The sequence below is a fragment of the Peromyscus leucopus genome, chromosome 2 (assembly GCF_004664715.2).
Source record: "Peromyscus leucopus breed LL Stock chromosome 2, UCI_PerLeu_2.1, whole genome shotgun sequence".
Lineage (NCBI taxonomy): Eukaryota > Metazoa > Chordata > Mammalia > Rodentia > Cricetidae > Peromyscus > Peromyscus leucopus.
This window is the reverse complement of record NC_051064.1, coordinates 19426533-19445181: the sequence shown is the minus strand read 5'-3', so window position 1 is coordinate 19445181 and position 18649 is coordinate 19426533. Positions and strand designations below refer to the sequence as shown.

Here is an 18649-nt window from a genome sequence, read left to right as displayed (position 1 = left end):
CTACATAGCAAGCCATGGAGTAAGAGTAAGATTTACAAAAGTAAGAGAAAAGTCCTAAGGTGAAAGGTAGATGGGTTAAGTTTAAGTTAAGAAAATCTGGCTAGAAACTGAGCCAAGCTAAGCCCAAGCATTTATAATTAAGAATAAGCCTCTGTGTGTGATTTATTTGGGAGCTGGGTGGCAGGCCCCCCAAAAGAGTAAAACAAACAACTGATGCTCTAAAACAAACAGTATTGAAAAGATGTGAGGTGCACACACCTGTAGTCTTAAATGATCTGGAGGCTGAGTCAGGAAGATTGCTCGGGAATGAGTTCTGGGTCATTTGGAGCAGCACAGCAGAACCTTCCTCTCGCCTTCCTTCCCCCCTCAGAACAGAACCCAGGGCCTCATGCTGCCCAGTAAGTGTTCTCACCCAGCACTACACCCTGAGCCTCAAACCAGGTCTCTAAAGAACAGCTGGCTCGAAGTGCAACTTAGTGGAAGCATACACTCAACATTCACAAGGCACTGCATTATTAACCCAGCACTATTGGTGAAATTATTAAGGCCACTCCATGTAGTTAAAAGGGAGGTTTATTTTGTGGGGTAACTTACAAGTGAAGGGATAGGTTACAGGGTCTGAGAAAGGTGTAGCTCAGTCCGGCAGTGTTCTCTGGAGAACTCTGTTCAGTCTACCTCCAGCATCCAGGGTCCAGGAACCAAGAGCGCTGGCACATCTGGATCTCAGGTCTTCAGGGTCCTCTCTCGGCCCTGCCTTGTAGGTGTGACAGTTACCAAAACCTCAATGGGGGTTGGAACTTCCAGATCAAAGCTGGAATGGCTACCCACTACATCTCCCCCTTTTGTCTAAATAAAAAGGTTCTAACCTAATACAAGACTATATACAAAGGAATGGTTATCAAATATTGTCCAGGAGTAATGAAAGATAATGACCTAGATAAGATAGAACTACAACCAATGCAAACAATATCAAGCAAGAAACACATACTAAAATCCAGAGAAGTATAGAGCATAGGTAAATGGCATGTTACAAAGATCATTCCAAAAGGTGTCATATCCTAAAGAACCTGAATCTAATACTTAATATGTTCTATCTAAGATTTTATATATATATATATATATATATATATATATATATATATATATATATATACTAAGTTGTAACTATAACTGCTAGTCTTCAATCCCATCAAAGACCTGAGAAGGAACATAATGGTACCTGAGAAATGGTAGATGGATGCAAGCAACTTTCGGGAATCTTGCAAGAGTAGACCAAGACAGCTGGCAGCCTGGACAGTCACCTAATGTTTCTCAGCATTGTTGGTGCATTCAAATTGGCTACAGGCCTAGAGTATCTGACAGACAATTTTTAGAAGCAGGAATTTTGAGAGACCATCTTACCCTGTCTTGGCAGAGTTCAGAAGTCGCTTTTTCTTGTATTCTGCTTGTCCAGAAGGACAGCATTTGTGCTGTCAGCAGTTGAGGCAAGGGCAGTTCTTTGCTCAATAGGCTATTTTGTGCCAAGAAGAGATTTCCAAATGGAAATGTCTTAGAAGCCCAACGTTCCCTCAGGACAAATTGGTGCTGCCAGGAGCAATTGTGTCTCACGGAAACAGAATTCTAAGTTATTTAAATGCCATATTCTCTAGGTCCATGAAGTGTTTGAAGATTACATGTCTATCCAACCTATGTTATCTGTGAATCTGAATAACCTAACTAACATAACTATAGAGATGAAAAGCATAGGTAACTATAAATCTATAAGTCTTATCTACCTAAATAAACTAAGGACTAAGGCTTCCCATAAACAAGGTAAACAGTCTATAAGCAAATGTATGGTAATGGACGATGTCTTTAAAATTGTGACAATACACAGGATATTTATAACAGAGGTAGAAATGTATAGTGCAATATGCAATATGACAATAATCTTAAATATATAACAATATACAGAATATCCTAAGTAGAACATACATACAGTATGACAGATATAAATTTACAATTTCAAATAAGAGTAGAAATGTAAGTACATTATAACAAATATAGTTCTGTATTTGTATCAATATACAAATTATCTTAAACAGGAATATAAACATATTTATATTTGTATCAACATATAAGAATCTATAACAGTGCAAATTATCTAAAGCTGCTATTTTACTAAATTTGTTTACTAGTATATACAATAATCTACCATAATATCTTATACCTATCCATTTGGGTAGCCATTCCAGCTTTGATCTGGAAGTTCCAACCCTCAATGAGGCTTCGGTAACTGTCACGCCTACAAGGTGGGGCCGAGAGAGGACCCTGAAGACCCAAGATATGGATGTGCTGGCTCTCTTGGTTCCTGGACCCTGGACGCTGGAGGTAGACCGAGCAGAGTTCTCCAGAGAACACCGCCGGACTGAGCTACACCTTTCCCAGACCTTGTAACCTATCCCTTCACTTGTAAGTTACCCCACAAAATAAACCTCCCTTTTAACTACATGGAGTGGCCTTAATAATTTCACCAATATCTCACCCCGAGTCCCAAACCAGGTCTCTAATTTAGAACAGCTGGATCTGAGTACAACTTAGTGAAAGCATACACTCAACATTCACAGGGCACTGCATTATTAACCTAGCACCACACCAACGCATGCACACACACTCACACACTACTTAAAATATTGTATAGCTTTAAAATACAGGAACTAGAAATACAATTGATTATTATAAACACTTACTTCATCCTCCTAAAAATAACTTGAGTCATAGAAAGAAGACAAATAATTAACACTAAAATATAGAATGGTAATAGGGAAGATTGTGTCAATCGTAAAAAAAAATCCTGAGACGGTGCCTGGAGAGATTCCTGACAGAGGAGCCAGTTCAATGTGAAATTCCTACAAAAGACAAAACGTGTGATGTTAGAATCACATATGCTTCCAACTACTCAACAGACAGGTATTCAAAAATCTCAGTAAAAACCAAGATAACACACATTTTCTAAAGCCACTCATTCATAACAGCAAGGATGAACTTACAAATGGAGGGGAGGTTAAGCTACTATGAAGCATGGGCCTTCATCTAAACTGTGCACACATGTAGTAACACTACTGCTTCTTTTACCAGAGTTACAGTTTGCAAATTAGGTGCGTCCAGAAAGGAGTGTGGCTGGAAAGCTTAATTCCCAACAGCACCGTGTCCTAGGGTGGAGGTCAGAGGAACTGATGAGGTCATGACATTGATGGATTCATAATGGGATGGCATGACTGGGAGGTAGGAACACTTTAGAAAATGGGCCTATCTGGAAGAAGCAGGTCACTGGATAGCGAGCTGCCTTTGAAGGACCTTTCTTACACCTCCCCTTTCCTCTTTTCCTAAACTTCATCATATGGTGGTCTCCATGGGTCAGAAACAGTGAAACAAACGACCATGCACAGTCATGATCTATGAACCTGGGCCAGTGAGGTAGCTTGGTAGGTAAAAGCATACCGTCAAGCCTGAAAACCTGAGTTTAACACTATGGTGGAGGAAGAAAAGAAAACTTTCAAATTTTGACTTCTGACCTACACACACACACACACACACACACAATTTTTCAAAATTCTTAAAGAAGTCTATGAAACTGTGAGCAAAATTAAGTCTACTACTCCCGTAAGTAGCTGACATGGATATTTTGTAGAGTGGCTAATACGGTAAAAACGTAGCTGTCTATAAAGCCCAATTCAAATGCATTTTTCCAGTTGCTGAGGATTAAGTCTAGGGCCTCATGCACACCAGGTGAGCACTTCTACCACTGGACCACACCCCCAGGTAAGAGATGGGAGTGTGGTTCAGGGTGCTCATGGTATATTGAAATGCCTCAGCAGTTAACAGCACTGGCTGCTCTTCCAGAGGACCTGGGTTTGGTTGCCAGCGCCCATATGACAGCTCACAATCTGCTGTAAGTCCAGGTCCAGGGTATCTAATGCCCTCTCCCGGGGCTCTTATATGTACATGGTGCACATACATGTACTCACTCATAACCATCTGTGGCTCAAGTTCCAGGAGATTCAGTGCCTTTTTCTGGGCACTTGTACACAGGTGGTGCATATCATACATGCAGGCAAACACTCATACATATAAAATAACAAAATTTTAAAAAATGCTCACGGGTAGATTAAAGTGTCTATTTTAAAAATGACTTCATTTTAAAAAATAAGCTGGGGTTGGAGATTTAGCTCAGTGGTAGAGCGCTTGCCTAACAAGAGCAAGGCCCTGGGTTCGGTCCTCAGCTCCAGAAAAAAAAAAAAAAATTAATAAATAAATAAACAAAAAAGTTAAAGCTTCAAAATGTGCTAAGTAGGAAAATAGTGGTATTAGATGCTACCGAAATGTCTTATATTGGGGCTATGGTGCTATCACTGTTGTTATTTTAAGGCAAGACTTCATGAATGCCAATTCCCTATGTAGCTGAGGACAACCTTGAACTTCTGATCCACCAGTTTCCATCTTACCAAGTAATATCAGGATTTCAGGTATGTGCTACCATGCTCCGTTTACATGGTGTTAGAGACTGAACCCAGGGCTATTCATGCCTGCAGCCCCAGACTAAAACCAGTTCTTTATCTCCCTAGTGCTTGGACATCTTTGGCTCTGTAGACCAGGCTGACTTTGAACTCACAGAGATCTGCCTGCCTCTGCCTCCCAGTGCTGGGATTAAAGGTGTGCACCACCATCGCAAGGCTTCTTTTTTTTTTTTTTTTTAAACAAACAACAACAAAAACCATTCCTTATCTTTTAAAAAACTTTGAAGGCTTGCCTATTGTTATTTTATATGTGTTTTGCCTGTATGTATGTATGCGTACCACATTTGTGGCTGGTGCTGGAGGAAGCCGGAAGAGGATACCAGACTGACGGGAACTGGAGTTAGACATGGCTACTAGGGATGAAACTCAGGTCTTCAGCAAGAGCAGTAAGTTTTCTTAACTATTAAGCCATCCATCTTAGGTGTTCTAAGAAATCTGTCTCTAGAGAGTGAGATTTCCTGAAATTCTGGTTTATTCCAAATCCCAATATAGAACTGGCACATTTATGCATAGAGCATTTGCTATCTGTAGCACCCATGATATTGAGTGTGTAAAATGAAATTGGGGTAGGCGTACAGCTTGGTAGTACTGTACTTGCCTAGTGTGTGCAAGGCCCTGGGTTCAGTCCACAGTCCTAGGGATCAAAACAAAGCACAGCTAAGCAGATGGCAATGTTTCTGAGAGAACAGACTGTGTCTCTCAACAACACAGTGCATTACCTTATACAGCAAAACTAGTATTTGGCATGTCGACTACAGGTACTATATAATATCAACTAATAAACTTTGGCTCATAGCCTGGTGTGGTGGCACATGCCTTTGATTCCAGCACTAGAGAGGAAGAAGCAGGTGGATCTCTGTGAGTCTGAAGCCAGCCTGGTCTACAAAAAGCAAGTTCCAGAACAGCCAGAGTACACAAAGAAACCCTGTCTCAATAAATAAATAAATAAATAAATAAATAAATAAATATAAATAAATACTGGCTCGAGCAGTCTTCACCCTTAAAAGACTGCAGTAGGATGAGTTCAGGGTTGGGGTAAGTCAACAGAAAAAAGACCTCCCTTATGGAGGGCTACACCAGCTTTCACTATGCACCAGGCCTATAGATCTCCTCAAGGATCCTTTACCTTAGTGAATAAATATATACATCAAACACTTAATTTGCTAACTGTGTTATATCACAATAAGAAATTCTATCTACAATTCTATATAACCGCACAAGTGAGAAAAAGGTTCCAACCTTTCTTAGAGCTTGAGACATGTGTAAGCCAGTATCATGTTATACAGATATTATCAGTACATAAAGTCATTTCTTTCATTTTGTTTTATAAAACAAAACAAAAAGTAATTCAACAACAACTATAAACACATTATATTTTAATTAAAAACAACAACAATAAAACCTAGCCACCTCTAGGTCTGATGACTACAAGCCCACTGAGTGTTCTATGAAACACACATTCCCTGCCCTTCTCTTTTCCTCGTCGGCAGTATTAGAGGGCAAATGCTTGCTCACTAAACTGTATGCCAAGCCTGCTGCTGTGCCTTCTGAAGATAAACACAGTGCTGGCATACTGGCTATTTTATTTCTTTTTCTGCAGGACTGGAGATCAAACCTAGGGCTGTGTACATGCTAGGCCAGCACTCTACCCCTGCGCTACTTCTCCAGCCATGATTTTAAGCCTTTACTCATTCTAACTTTAGACTGTGCCATAAATCTTCACCAGAGCAAAGACTTAAAAATGCTATGAGGGAGCTGGAGAGACGGCTCAGTGGCTAACAGCTCTCGAGGCTCTGCCAAGTCCAGTCCTCAGCTCCCACGTTAGCTGGAGCTGAGACTCACAATCACAGGTAACCCTAGCTCCAGAGAATTTGGTCCCATCATTTGCCTGTACATACATGTCTGCACACACATACATATACATGTAAATAAAAATAAAAAACGGCTGGCCAATGGTGATGCACACCTTTAATCCCAGCACTTGGGCAGCAGAAGCAGGCAGATCTCTACAGAGTGAGTTCCAGGACAGCTAGGACTACACAGAGACACCATCTCAAAAAAAACCAAAAATGATTAAATAAATAGAAATAAAGAACAAATCAAAAAAAAAAAAAAAAACGAAAAACAAAAAAACACTTCCTATGCAAGCCCCATAACGTGAATTTGACCCCGAGACCCACAGTGGAAGAAAAGAACTAACTCCCAAAACTTACCCTCTGATCCCTACACATGTGCTGTGGCAAACACATGCTTACTCACACATACACAACATTTCTAATCCACATACACCAATAAATAAATCATTAAATAAAAATACTATAATGCTGTTAAAAGTTTATCTACTTTTTAGGAGACTGAAAATGTAGTCATTTATGCTGCTGTATGAGGTATTCAAACCACGGTCCCAAGCACTAGCCACGTGTTTTTCCTGCAGTAGGTGTAGAAGTGGGGCCCCATGCACACTAGTCAAACGCTCTACCAACTGAGCTACCAACTGACTCCCTCCCCTCCACTCTAAATATCAACACCATGTCTTTTCTATAGGGCTGAGGCTATAGTTCTGTGGTAAGACATTGCCTATAATTTGCAAGGCCCTGGAGACAATCCTCAGTACCACAAAACCAAAACCAAAAAGTAATCTTCTATAGAATATCCAAACTATTTTCTAGGTGACATGGAACCAGGTACACATTCCCTCCCGTCAAGTGTTCTTTTTATTTTCTGGGTGCTATAGATTAGGTGAACTTGCAAATGTTAAACTTACTTAGTTACATTTAATCCAAATTTTACTTCAAGGAATTTCAGCACATGCTCATTTTCTTTGTGTGGGACAAACGTCTAGAAGAGAAAGAATCAGGCAATCAGGCACCATGGCCAAATTGTGAGGCATCATTCTCACAGAAAACAAACAAACACTATCTAAACAAAGAATACTCTCTATGCCTAATGCCTATGCTTTTTCTTTTTCTATCTTTTTTTTTTTTTTTTTTTTTTTTTTGGTATTTCGAGACAGGGTTTCTCCATGTAATAGCCATGGCTGTCCTGGTACCCCCTCCATAGACCAGGCTGGCCTCAAATTCACAGAGATCCACTTGCCTCTGCCTCCCGAGTGCTGGGATTAAAGACATCACCACTGTCCAGCTCTGTCTATGCGTTTAACAATATACTTATTTCCAATTACTAATGATAGAAAATACAGCCAGATTAAAAGAACAGTGAATTAAATAACACAGAATATGCGCTATGAATACATTTGTTGTATGCTTAGACAAAAAAATGAAATGGCATTTTGAGAGTATGAAAATTTCAACCTAGGAGAACTGATTCAAATAATCCCTGCTCCAGAAGACATTTTTCTTGGTTTGTTTGGTTTCTGACACCGTCTGATGTAGAGGACACTAGCCTCAAACTCACTGTGTCGCAGAAGATAATTCTGTATGCACTCTAGGCCTTTGTTAGAATGTCGTCATTCTCATTAACGCTGGCACAATGTATTTCTCTATCTCGGTTCTCACCTTCACTATCAAGTTCAGGGTCAGCGGCAGAGTGCACACCAGGTAAAACTTCACCACTTTGACCACTTTAGCCACAAAAGTTCCCTTTTTCCCATTCAGCTACAAAGGGAAAAACAAAGTCACACCAACAAAGGTGTGAGTTATAAAAATTAACAATTTAAAATAATAAGACTACTTTTTAAAAACAGCAGTGTTAATTACCTGAAGGCACTTAATAAGCATTAACGCTCCTACTAAACTTAATAAAGGAGACACCAATAAAGCTGGATTCTCAAACTGTAGTAAATACCCCAAGAAGAGAGAAAATATGTAGATTTTATAGACTTCGTAAACCTGTTGAAACAAAAATAAAATAAATGAAAATAAAGTGAATGTTAAAAATAGTAATTATAAGCAAATGCTCTGCTATAATTTAGGGCAGCATTAGGAACTGTTCCATCTGTATTTTTACTGTTATAGTGTATAATGGACTTAGCAGTCTCTCCTATAGAAATGAAGAGCTCTAAAGTCCTAAGTGAAAGCTCCAGCACCTTGCTTACTTTAGTTTCGGGTGGCTTTCTGTGATCAAGTCAGTTTCGTGTGGGTGCAGTACAACACGGTCAGCAAACCCGGCCTCAGACGCTGGCACAGGACTATGAGTAAAGGCCAGCGTGGACTACTCGGCAAGAGCTTGTCCCAAAAAATAAAAAAAGGTGTCAAGTGGTGGCGCACACTTTTAATCACAGCACTTGGGAGGCAGAGGTAGACAGATCTCTGTGAGTTAGAGGCCAGCCTGGTCTAAAGCGAGTTTCAGGACAGCCAAGGCTACAAAGAGAAACCCTGCCTGGAAAAACAAAACAAAAAAAGATGACTTTAAAAGAAAAATCTGAAAAGGGAGATTTCCCTGTAACAAGTCATGACATCCTTGGAGAACACTAGGTACGCCTGGGAGAGTGTGTGCCCATCTCGTGCTGTTGGTAATGTGGGATTCTTGATGTGGCTAACTCCAAACAAGTGCGCAGGTACAGAGGAACTCGGCTCCCAGTCCACTTCCCCCTTCTGTCCTCAGTCCGCTGTTCCAGATGAGGCTCTGGCAACAGGAGAGCTTCAGGGGAAGTGCGAAGCTGAAGGACAAAGAGGTCTGCTCTCTCGCTGGCTTGCCCTTCTTCCAACCCTCCCCTAAAGACTGTCAGTTCTTGACCCCATAGAACAGTTCCTTCCTGCTGAAGCTCGGAATGCAGATGGAATGTTCCCAACCCTTGGCAATGCAGCTCCATCCGCCCTGCTTCCAGGGCTTGCTCCTTCCATAGCACTTTCAGCCCTGCCAACATCACCCTTTCTACTGAGCAATTAAGACAACAACTTGACTCTTGACTAATGACTGTGTGGAGAGTGATAGGTTTTGAGGGTTTTAGTGTTACAACTAAACTAAGGGCCTTTGCATGCTCTGCCACTGAACTAGGTGCATGGTTTTGGTTATTAAATCTTTACATTAGGTTATCTCTGTACAAATAATTTAAATCTTGATGCTCATCAGAGTTCTGAACCGCTGAGAATAAGGGATGGAGATACATAAAAGACAATGTTCTAAGGACATTAGTTTCGGCATATAAATTCCTCACTTCAACATGTCATACTACCTTGTCACTTTGTTCCTCGGAGAACACGTCCAGCAGCAGCAGAGATACTGCTTGCAGGAACAAGACATAGTGGCTGTACTCCCACACCATCATGAACGTGTACGTCGAGGCACTCATCAACAGGTAGCAAAACCGCTGGAGAAAGAGTCAGCCGAGATCAGTAACTTGACTACTGTAAATCCAAGGAGCTCAGCACTCGAAGCTACTGTTCAAGTCACAAACCCAGCACGGTGTGGCGGTGCATGTCTTAATACAGCACTTGGGAAGTAGAGGCAGGTGGATATCTACAAGTTCAAGACCAGCCTGGTCTACATAGTAAGTTCTAGAACACAGACAGGAGAGACTATGGAGAGAGTCTCGTGTGTGTGTGTGTGTGTGTGTGTGTGTGTGTGTGTGTGTGTGTGTGTGAAAACCAACAGTACCTTATCAAAACACAGAGAGAAATCAGCACCTGTCCTTCCATATTATATTACAAAGGCCTAGGACAAAAGGGGGTGGAGTTTGAGCACAATTTTTTTTTTTCATGCCAAGAGAGGAAGCAAAACTAAAAGAAATTAGTGGAGTGGATGTTAAGCTTTTGTTAATATGGAAGCTTCTTTTGTCCTAAAATAGTATTTTTATTTCCGTCCATGCTGATTTTATTTTCCTAAAAATGATCAGTTCAGGGATGCCTGGTCAAGGCTCTGCTCCTAACTAGGTTTGGCCTGTTCTCCTCCAATGCTGTACTCATCAACCATGCAGAACTGGATGCTACTTCTCTTTACTTAATACGTACTGCTGACCTTTTATGCCTTGAATGTTTCATTTTCATGAAAAACATGAACATATTTCAGCTCTGTAAGAGCTATTTCCCATAGTTCAGTGCTTCCTTCTGGTGCTAGGGATCACACACAAGGCCTCAGCCCTCAAGTATTCGACCATGGAGCTGTATCTGCAGCACAGGTCTTTAAATTTTAAACATGAGTTCTTAGTGTGGAAAAATGAACTGCCAAAGCTGCTTTTATGATATTTATTTTGAACTAAAATAAACTATTGCCTAAAAAAATTAATAACTTTTTTAGTAAAATTTGTTTAACCTTGTTTAATTATTGTGTATGAGGGGTGTACACCTGTAGAGGCCAAAGCACAACTCTGTGGTGTCTGTCTTTCCTTCCCCCTGTTGGGTCCTGGGCACCAAACTCGGGCTGTTAGGCTGGCAGCCTCTGAGCAGAGCCATGCTGCACACACAGGCTGGCTTAGGACTTTGAGCCTAGGATGGTCTTGAACTTGGTGCTGCTCCAGCTGTCTGTGTGCTGCCGCACTACAGGTGTGTACCTTCATGTCCATCTGATCTCACTTTTAGGGGATTATTTTATTTTTGTTTTATCCTTCTGACAGGGTTGGCTTTGAACCCATCATGTCATTAAGAATATCCTGAACCCCTACTTTCCACCTCCCAAGGGCTGGGGTCACAGGTGTGGGTTACAACACCTAGCTATGCTCTTATAAAATAGTTTTGTAAACTTTACCCTATCTATCTATTTATTTATTTGATTTATTACATATAGAGTGTTCGGCCTGCACGTATCCCTGCAGGCTAGAAGAGGGCGCCAGATCTCATTACAGATGGTTGGGAGCCACCATGTGGTTGCTGGGAACTGAACTCAGGACCTCTGGAAGAGCAGCCAGTGCTCTTAACCCCTGAGCCATTTCTCCAGCCCCCAACTTTACCCCATTTATACCATATTGTTATTCTTACAAAATGTTTTTTCATTGCAATGTTTCATGCTATGCTGCACTTATTATTTTTAAGTTTTTTGTTTTTTGGGGTTTTTTTTTGTTTTTTTTTTTTTAGAGAGGGTCTCTTTACTATGTAGCTCTGGCTATCCTGGAACTCATTATGTAGACCGGGCTGGCCTGAAACTCACAGAGATCCTTCTGCCTCTGCTTCCTGAGTGCTGGGATTAAAGACATGCATCACCATACCTGACTTATTATTTTAAGTTTGGTAAAGTGAAATATATACATATTATACATGGTCAAAAAACGATCCTATCTGTACCAGGCTTTTTGTTTTGGGGCCACCAACCAGCTCCCAAATTATGACAGGGAGACTTCTTATTAGTTATGAATGCTTGGCAGAGGTTAGCTCATTCTGGCTAGCTCTTTTAATTTAAATTAACCTGTTTCTCGTTATCTACCTTTTGCCTCAGGACTTCTTACCGGTCTGACTTTCTTTCTGTAGATCTTACTTTCACTGCTTCTCCTGTCTGCCTGGCTTCTGGCCCTGGTGTCTCCCTCATTCTCTCCTCCTCCTTTTTCCACTCCTCCTATTTATTCTCTCTGGCCGGCAGCCGCGCCTGTCCCTCTCCTGCCTAGCTATTGGCCGTTCAGCTTTTTATGAGACCAGCTGCTGTACATAGGCAGGCAAGGTAAAACAGCAATACACCATTACATAATTAAACACACATCCTTACACCATTAAACAAATGCAGCATAAACAAATGTAACACATCTTTGCCCAATTAAAATAACATTCCACAACCCCTATTACTGCAAACGGATCTACAGTAAGAAAACTATAACCCTTCTGTTTCCTATTGTGTCCACTTCTTATTAGCGTAAAGTACAAATGGAGATTTAAAACAGAGGAAGAATCCAATAATTCCTCCCATTGATTTTTGGGTGGTGAAGGTGCTTGCACAAGCTAGCGACCATGAAGCCACACCCTGCCCTCATTCCTGCCCTGTATTCCAGACAGCCAGCTTTATTAGCAGACGTTGTTTGGTCTCTCTGGTCTCTTCCTAGACAGGAATCTTTTTTTTATTAAGGAATATTTTTATTCACTTTACATACCAATCACAGCTCACCCTCGCCTCCCACCCCTCCCACCTTCCCCAAATTCCCTCCTCCAACAAGGCAAGGTCTCCCATGAGGAGTCCGCAGAGCCATACACAGGAATTTTTTATCTAAGACAGGCAGGCAAACTGCCAAAGGGCTGCTGTGTTCCAGTCAACTTCGAGATCATTACCTGTCTTTGCAGACATGCATCTTACTAAAGTCATTCTGTGGCACAGTCTATAGGCATCACTCAACTGCCAATAGCGTTGTGGCAATAACAGTAACAAAAAATTAAGAGTCTAGATGATCTGGGACGGATGTTTCCTTCAACTTTGACTAACTTACTACATCTCAGTCAGGGAAGACACGAGAGAACAAAAGAATATGCCACACTGCCATCAAAAGTTACACCACTGCCATCCTCCGTCACCACTGTGTCTTCAGCAGTATTTCCTTAGGTTCTGAGGACTAAAGGGCATAAATGTTCTTGAAGTAAGAGAAATGGCAAAAACAATACTTGATAGATTAACTTCCAAAGTGAGATATTCCTCATGTAATTGTCAAGTAACCATACTAAAAGCAATGTAACGTCTATTTTCCTAAAAATAATTAGATGCCATCAGATTACAGAAAAAAAACACGATATAACAACTACCCAACAACATGTTACATTGTAACATGCTTCACTGAATGTAAGTAAACTCCTAATATGACTTACTTTAAAATTATGTACCACAGCCCAGCATGGTTGTCAACAACTATAATCCTACATGGAGGCAGGTGGATTAAGTGCTCAAGGCCTAGCCTCAGCTACATAATGAGTTTGAAGCCAGACTGGACTACAGGAGATTTTTGTCTCAAAACAAACAAAACATGTACCACATTTGCAAAGCATCAGAACTAGCCGAGCATCAGAATTAGCTGTGATGTATAAAACAGATCTGTGTCTTACCTCTGCATAAGTATTTAAGTTTCTTTTTAAATAGCCTGTAAGTGCAGCAACTTGGCATGCAAAGTATGGCAGAGCCCAGTTTTCTCTTAAAGGAATGGAGTATTCGATTCTTGTTGTATCTACCCTAAAATAAACCACAGAGGAACACCAAAAGTGAGCATACACTTGTGTAGCATTACATTTCTCTCTTTACCTTATCTTCTTAATGTATTATTATTTTATGCATACGGGTACTTTGCCTTCATGTACATCTGTGCACCACATGCATGCCCGGTGCCCTCAAATGGCAGAGGAGGGCATCAGATTCCGGACTGGAGCTACAGACAGTTGTGAGTTACTATTCAGGTGCTGGGAATCAACCTAGGTCCTCTGAAGAGCAGCTAGTGCTCTTTTCTTTTCTTTTTCTTTCTTTTTTTTTTTTTTTTTAAGATTTATTTATTTATTATGTATACAGTGTTCTGCCTGCATGTATGCCTGCAGGCCAGAAGAGGGCACCAGATCTCATTATGTTGTGAGTCAACATGTGGTTACTGGGAAATGAACTCAGACCTCTTTAAGAGCAGCCAGTGCTCTTACCTCTGAGGCATCTCACCAGCCCAACAGCGAGTGCTCTTAACTGATGAGCCATGGATTCACAGCATCAGTCCCACTATTTGGGAGGCAGAGGCTGGAGGATGGCTGCAAGCTTGGAGATAGCCTGGTCTACATATCAAGTTCCATGCTAGCCAAAAAATATATCAAGACCCTGTCTCAAAAGTATTAAAAATAGGGAAATGAAAAAGTGACAGAAATCAGAATAATTAGTTCCATGTTTGTGAAACTGTAATCTGCTTTTAGTTATCTAATCTATAAGAGTATAAAATAGTCAAAATTCAGGAGCAATGAGTGAGAGGCTCAGTGAGCAAAGGTGCTTCCAACAACCAACCCAAGACTCACAGTAAAGGGAGACCTGCTCCTGAAAGGCCACCTCTCACTTACACACATGCACTTAACCAATCAACCAATACAACGTAAGTGACAAATATTTAAAGTTCATTGAACTGGACACCTAAAATCCCCCTATTTTGTTTTTACTTATTTTTTTCAAAAATACCAAGAAAAAAATAATGATATTATGTCTTAGTGGGTTTGTGTTCCTATAACAGAATACCACAGACTTTGCAAATTATAAACCAAAAAAAAAAAAAAAAAAGTATTGCTCACAGTTCTAGAAGCTAGGAAATCCAAGACCAAGGAAGGTAGAGGGGATTTAGTGTCCAGTGAGGACAGATTCCCCACAGATGGAACCTTCTAGCTCTTTCCTCACTACTGCAGAGGAACAAGATACCTTGATTCAACCAACACATTTTTTTTCTGACAATCTGTGCTGGGGATTGAAGCCAGGGCCGTGTGCATGCTAGGCAACCCTCTCCCACTCAGCTCCATCCCAGTGCCCGTCCACTATTTTTCTAGGGGCAGTAATCCCAGCCATAAAGACCCCATCCCTCAACAGTACCCCATGTGCAGTCGTTCCGATGTATGAACCTAGGGACACACGTCCAAAGCACAGAAAAACAAATGTCAATTCTAACAATCCTGGGCTGGGATTAAGATTTCTTAATATACAATACAAAAACATGAGAGAAAGAAAGAAAAAATAAAACCCAACTCACTGGACTGGATCAAAATATAAAACTTTCAGGGCTGGAGAGATGGTTCAGCAGTTAAGTGCACTGGCTGCTCTTGCAGAGAGGATCCAGGTTCAATTCCCAGCACCCTCAACTGTCTGTAACTCTAGTTCCAGGGGATCTGACACCCTTACAAAGACATACATGCAGGCCAAACACCAAATGCACATAAAAATAAAAAAATTTTAAACTTTCAGTTTTCATTATTAAGAAAGTACGTGGCTGGGCATGGTGACTCATGCGTTTAATTCTAGCACTCAGGAGGCTCGGGCAGGTGTATCTCTGTGAGCTTGATAACAAGCTCAAGAAACGGAAAAAACATAATCTGCAAGTGTCACCCTTTTTCATTTAAGGATAGGAACACATTCTCGGAAATTCCTGGTTATTTCACAGTGTACAATTACCACCATATGTCCTCTCCAGAACTGGTTACAATGTTGCTACGCCATGCAACCAGGTGCTGCTACAGTGCTATGCCACGCATAGGTGTATAAAAAAAAACAAAAACAAAAAACAAAAAACAAAAACTGTTACAACTCCATAATCAGAAAGTGACCAATGTCACAGAAAACAGGAAAAACCTTACACACACACAAAAATAAGGTGGGCATGTAGCTCAGACTTACAGTGCTTTTAGAGCATGCCCTGGATCCAACCCTAAGTACTATAAAATAGAAGTCGTGAACAGATACTTGACACAAAAATTTCAAGAGTTTAGAAAAAGATACAAAGAGACTTTACCAACCAAGAGCATGAACATCATTGGTCATTAAGAATGTGCAAGTTAAAACTATGCTCCATGCTTCCTGGCCACGATGCAGTCACACACACACCCACAACTGTTAAATTCTTCCTTGCCTCAGACCCAAAGCAATAGATCAGCAAACCTTGGCCCCAAATCTCCAAAACCATACTCAAATAAAGACTACAAAGAAAATGCAGCAGTTTCCAAATCAGCAAAAGCAGCCTTTTGAGCAATCAGTCTGCAGACCTTTCTGTGGGTCCTGCAGATTTCAGGCTCTTACCATCCTAGAGTAGTGCCTTCAAGTCTCCAGACATCCTTAAACACAGCAGAGCCCTACAGACAGAGAAGCCCGGATAAGACAGCCCCAGAAGCAGACTGCATTACTCCCTCCAGGGAACTACCCCACTTCTCAAACTCCCCTAAGCAGAAGCAAACATCTTGCAAGGGAACCACATGGTCCCCTCCAGCAATCCACCAATGAGGACTTGTTAAGAGAGCCGTTTCACAGAACAAAACTGAAGAAATGTCAAAACAGAGCTGATTCTGATCAGGACTGCTTAACTATGTGTACCTCTCCCCGGTTACCCTTACCTACACTCACAGCTCCCATCACATCCCTGGGAGGATGGGTGTGAGATGCCTGCTGCTTGGTGTCTCTTGTCTTTCTAGTACAGCCATGCTGAAAACTAATCTCCCTTCCTGCCTCTCATGAAAAAAAAAAAAAAATAGTAGTAATAAACCACTGAGATGAGATATTACTGTAATTATATAACCTATTATACAAGGCTCTAAGTACCACATACCCTCATGTACACACAGTGGCTTATATTAGGGGCCAATTATATGGCTCAGTGGCATAGCACTTGCCTAGCAGGCCCTGGGTTCAATACCCAGCATTACCCAAACAAAAACCAAAAGGAAAGCTCCTTTCCTTAAAACAGCTTATTCGATGACTTCCACATAGGACGGGAAGCTGCAAGCTGTCTCAAGCGTGAGCTGGTGAAAGAGAAAGCCAGGGGAGTCTACAAGGAAGCAGAGGACACCCGAAGAGGGCAGAAAGAAGGCAGCAGCTCTAGCTGTGCGGCTCCCGTCAGACAAGAGGCAGCAGCTGCTCCAGACGCAGTTTGTTTTCTCCTTGCAGAGTGGTACTGAGGACTGAGCCTTCAAGAACAAGCTCATCAGGGGGCTGAGGAAAGGCTGCTCTTGCAGAGGACACAGGTTCAATTCCTAACACCCACAAAGTGGCTCACAGTGGTCTGTAACTCCAGTTCCAGGGGATCTGATGCCCTCTTCTGGCCCTTGTATTTCTGTGGGTACCAGGAATACATGTGATGCGCAGGCATGCACACACAGGCAACATCCATACACATAAAAAAAAGTATTTTAAAAAAGAAGCTGATCGCCGGGCATTGGTAGCGCACGCCTTTAATCCCAGCACTCGGGAGGCAGAGCCAGGTGGATCTCTGTGAGTTTGAGGCCAGACTGGGCTACCAAGTGAGCTCCAGGAAAGGCGCAAAGCTACACAGAGAAAACCTGTCTCGAAAAACCAAAAAAAAAAAAAAAAAAAAAAAAAAAAAAAGAAGCTGATCAATAAGACACCACTCCTCCCAATAACCCAGAAGAGATAGTTACCAATGGATACCAAAGTGCAGCACACAGACATCAAGAACATGAGGAACAGTGAGCCAGGATGCACTCCGCTGGCAGAGTGCTTACCTAACATGCCCCAAAACCTGGGTTCACTCTCCAGCCTCACATGGGGCATGTCTGCCATCCCAGGGCTGGACAGGACAGTGCATCTGAGACCACACTGGGCTACAAAGTAAGTTGCAACCAGCCTGGTCAACACAGCAAGATTCTGTCTCAAAAATAACCCCCCCTGGGAACTGGCTCAGTGGGAGAGTCCCTGACTAGCATGTAAAAAGCTATACGTTGTTCCTCAGCAGCAGAAAAGAAAAAGAGGCTTTCAGGCTTCTTCCTTAAATGTGGTGATACATATTTAATGATCAAATGACAAGAGTACTAATTGGTCTTAGTGGTTCTTGGCTTCTGGTGTTAATGTTGTCATTTTATATATATATTCAAAGTGATGTTATGCTCTCTCCAAGATTAGGTTATAAAACACATCTGTCAATGACATTCTTGAAGTCTCTTGGATTATTTACTGTAAAACAACATCTTTTTTTTTTTTTTTGAGACAGGGTTTCTCTGTGTAAGAACCCTGGCTGTCCTGGATCTCGCTCTGTAGACTAGGCTGGCCTCAAGCTCACAGATATCCACCTGCATCTGCCTCCCGAGTGCTGGGATTAAAGATGTGCGTCATTATATCAGGCTGGAATGAAGTTTTTTTGAGTCAAGGTTTTGAATAGACCAGGAATACCTAAAACTTAGCTAGGTGCATGCTACAGTATACCAGCTGGAGTCACAGGGCAATCTGTAGGAATCTGTTCTCTTGGCCCACCATATTGTCCCAGTGATCAAACTCAGGTCATCAGGCTTAGCAGCAAGCAGTCTTCTCACATGCTCACTACATGCTTACAGGATTCGTTTTCTCTTTGCTTCAAGCCAGCTGTGGCCCAGTGACGCCTACTCATCTTTGAATCTCTTTAATGTCACCACTTCTCTCAGCTAGAGAAAGCTTTCTGCTTTATTTTACCCTCATGCATACACCTGTGTGTGCTGTCATGTGCATGGGAGCACATGTGTAGCCATGTGTAAAGAGGCCTGAGGTTGACCAGTACTCTCCCTCGACTGTACTCCACCTTACTCATTGGA

General features: G+C 41.6%; 1 protein-coding gene across 3 annotated transcripts in view; it reads right to left on the bottom strand.

Annotated features, from left to right (window-relative positions):
- The window catches only part of Dpy19l4 (dpy-19 like 4), a 64969-nt gene that overhangs the window by 26192 nt on the left and 20128 nt on the right, over positions 1-18649 (bottom strand). Inside the window, exons 7-12 of one of the 3 annotated variants that reach the window (XM_028871582.2) lie at positions 13463-13586; positions 9691-9825; positions 8273-8404; positions 8072-8170; positions 7321-7394; positions 2730-2888 (exon numbers count right to left, since the gene is read on the bottom strand). In XM_028871582.2, the coding sequence (XP_028727415.1) occupies positions 2730-2888; positions 7321-7394; positions 8072-8170; positions 8273-8404; positions 9691-9825; positions 13463-13586 (723 nt within the window). The remainder of the gene's footprint in view (positions 1-2729; positions 2889-7320; positions 7395-8071; positions 8171-8272; positions 8405-9690; positions 9826-13462; positions 13587-18649) is intronic. The other 2 variants (XM_037202400.1, XM_037202401.1) reach the window with 2 other exon arrangements.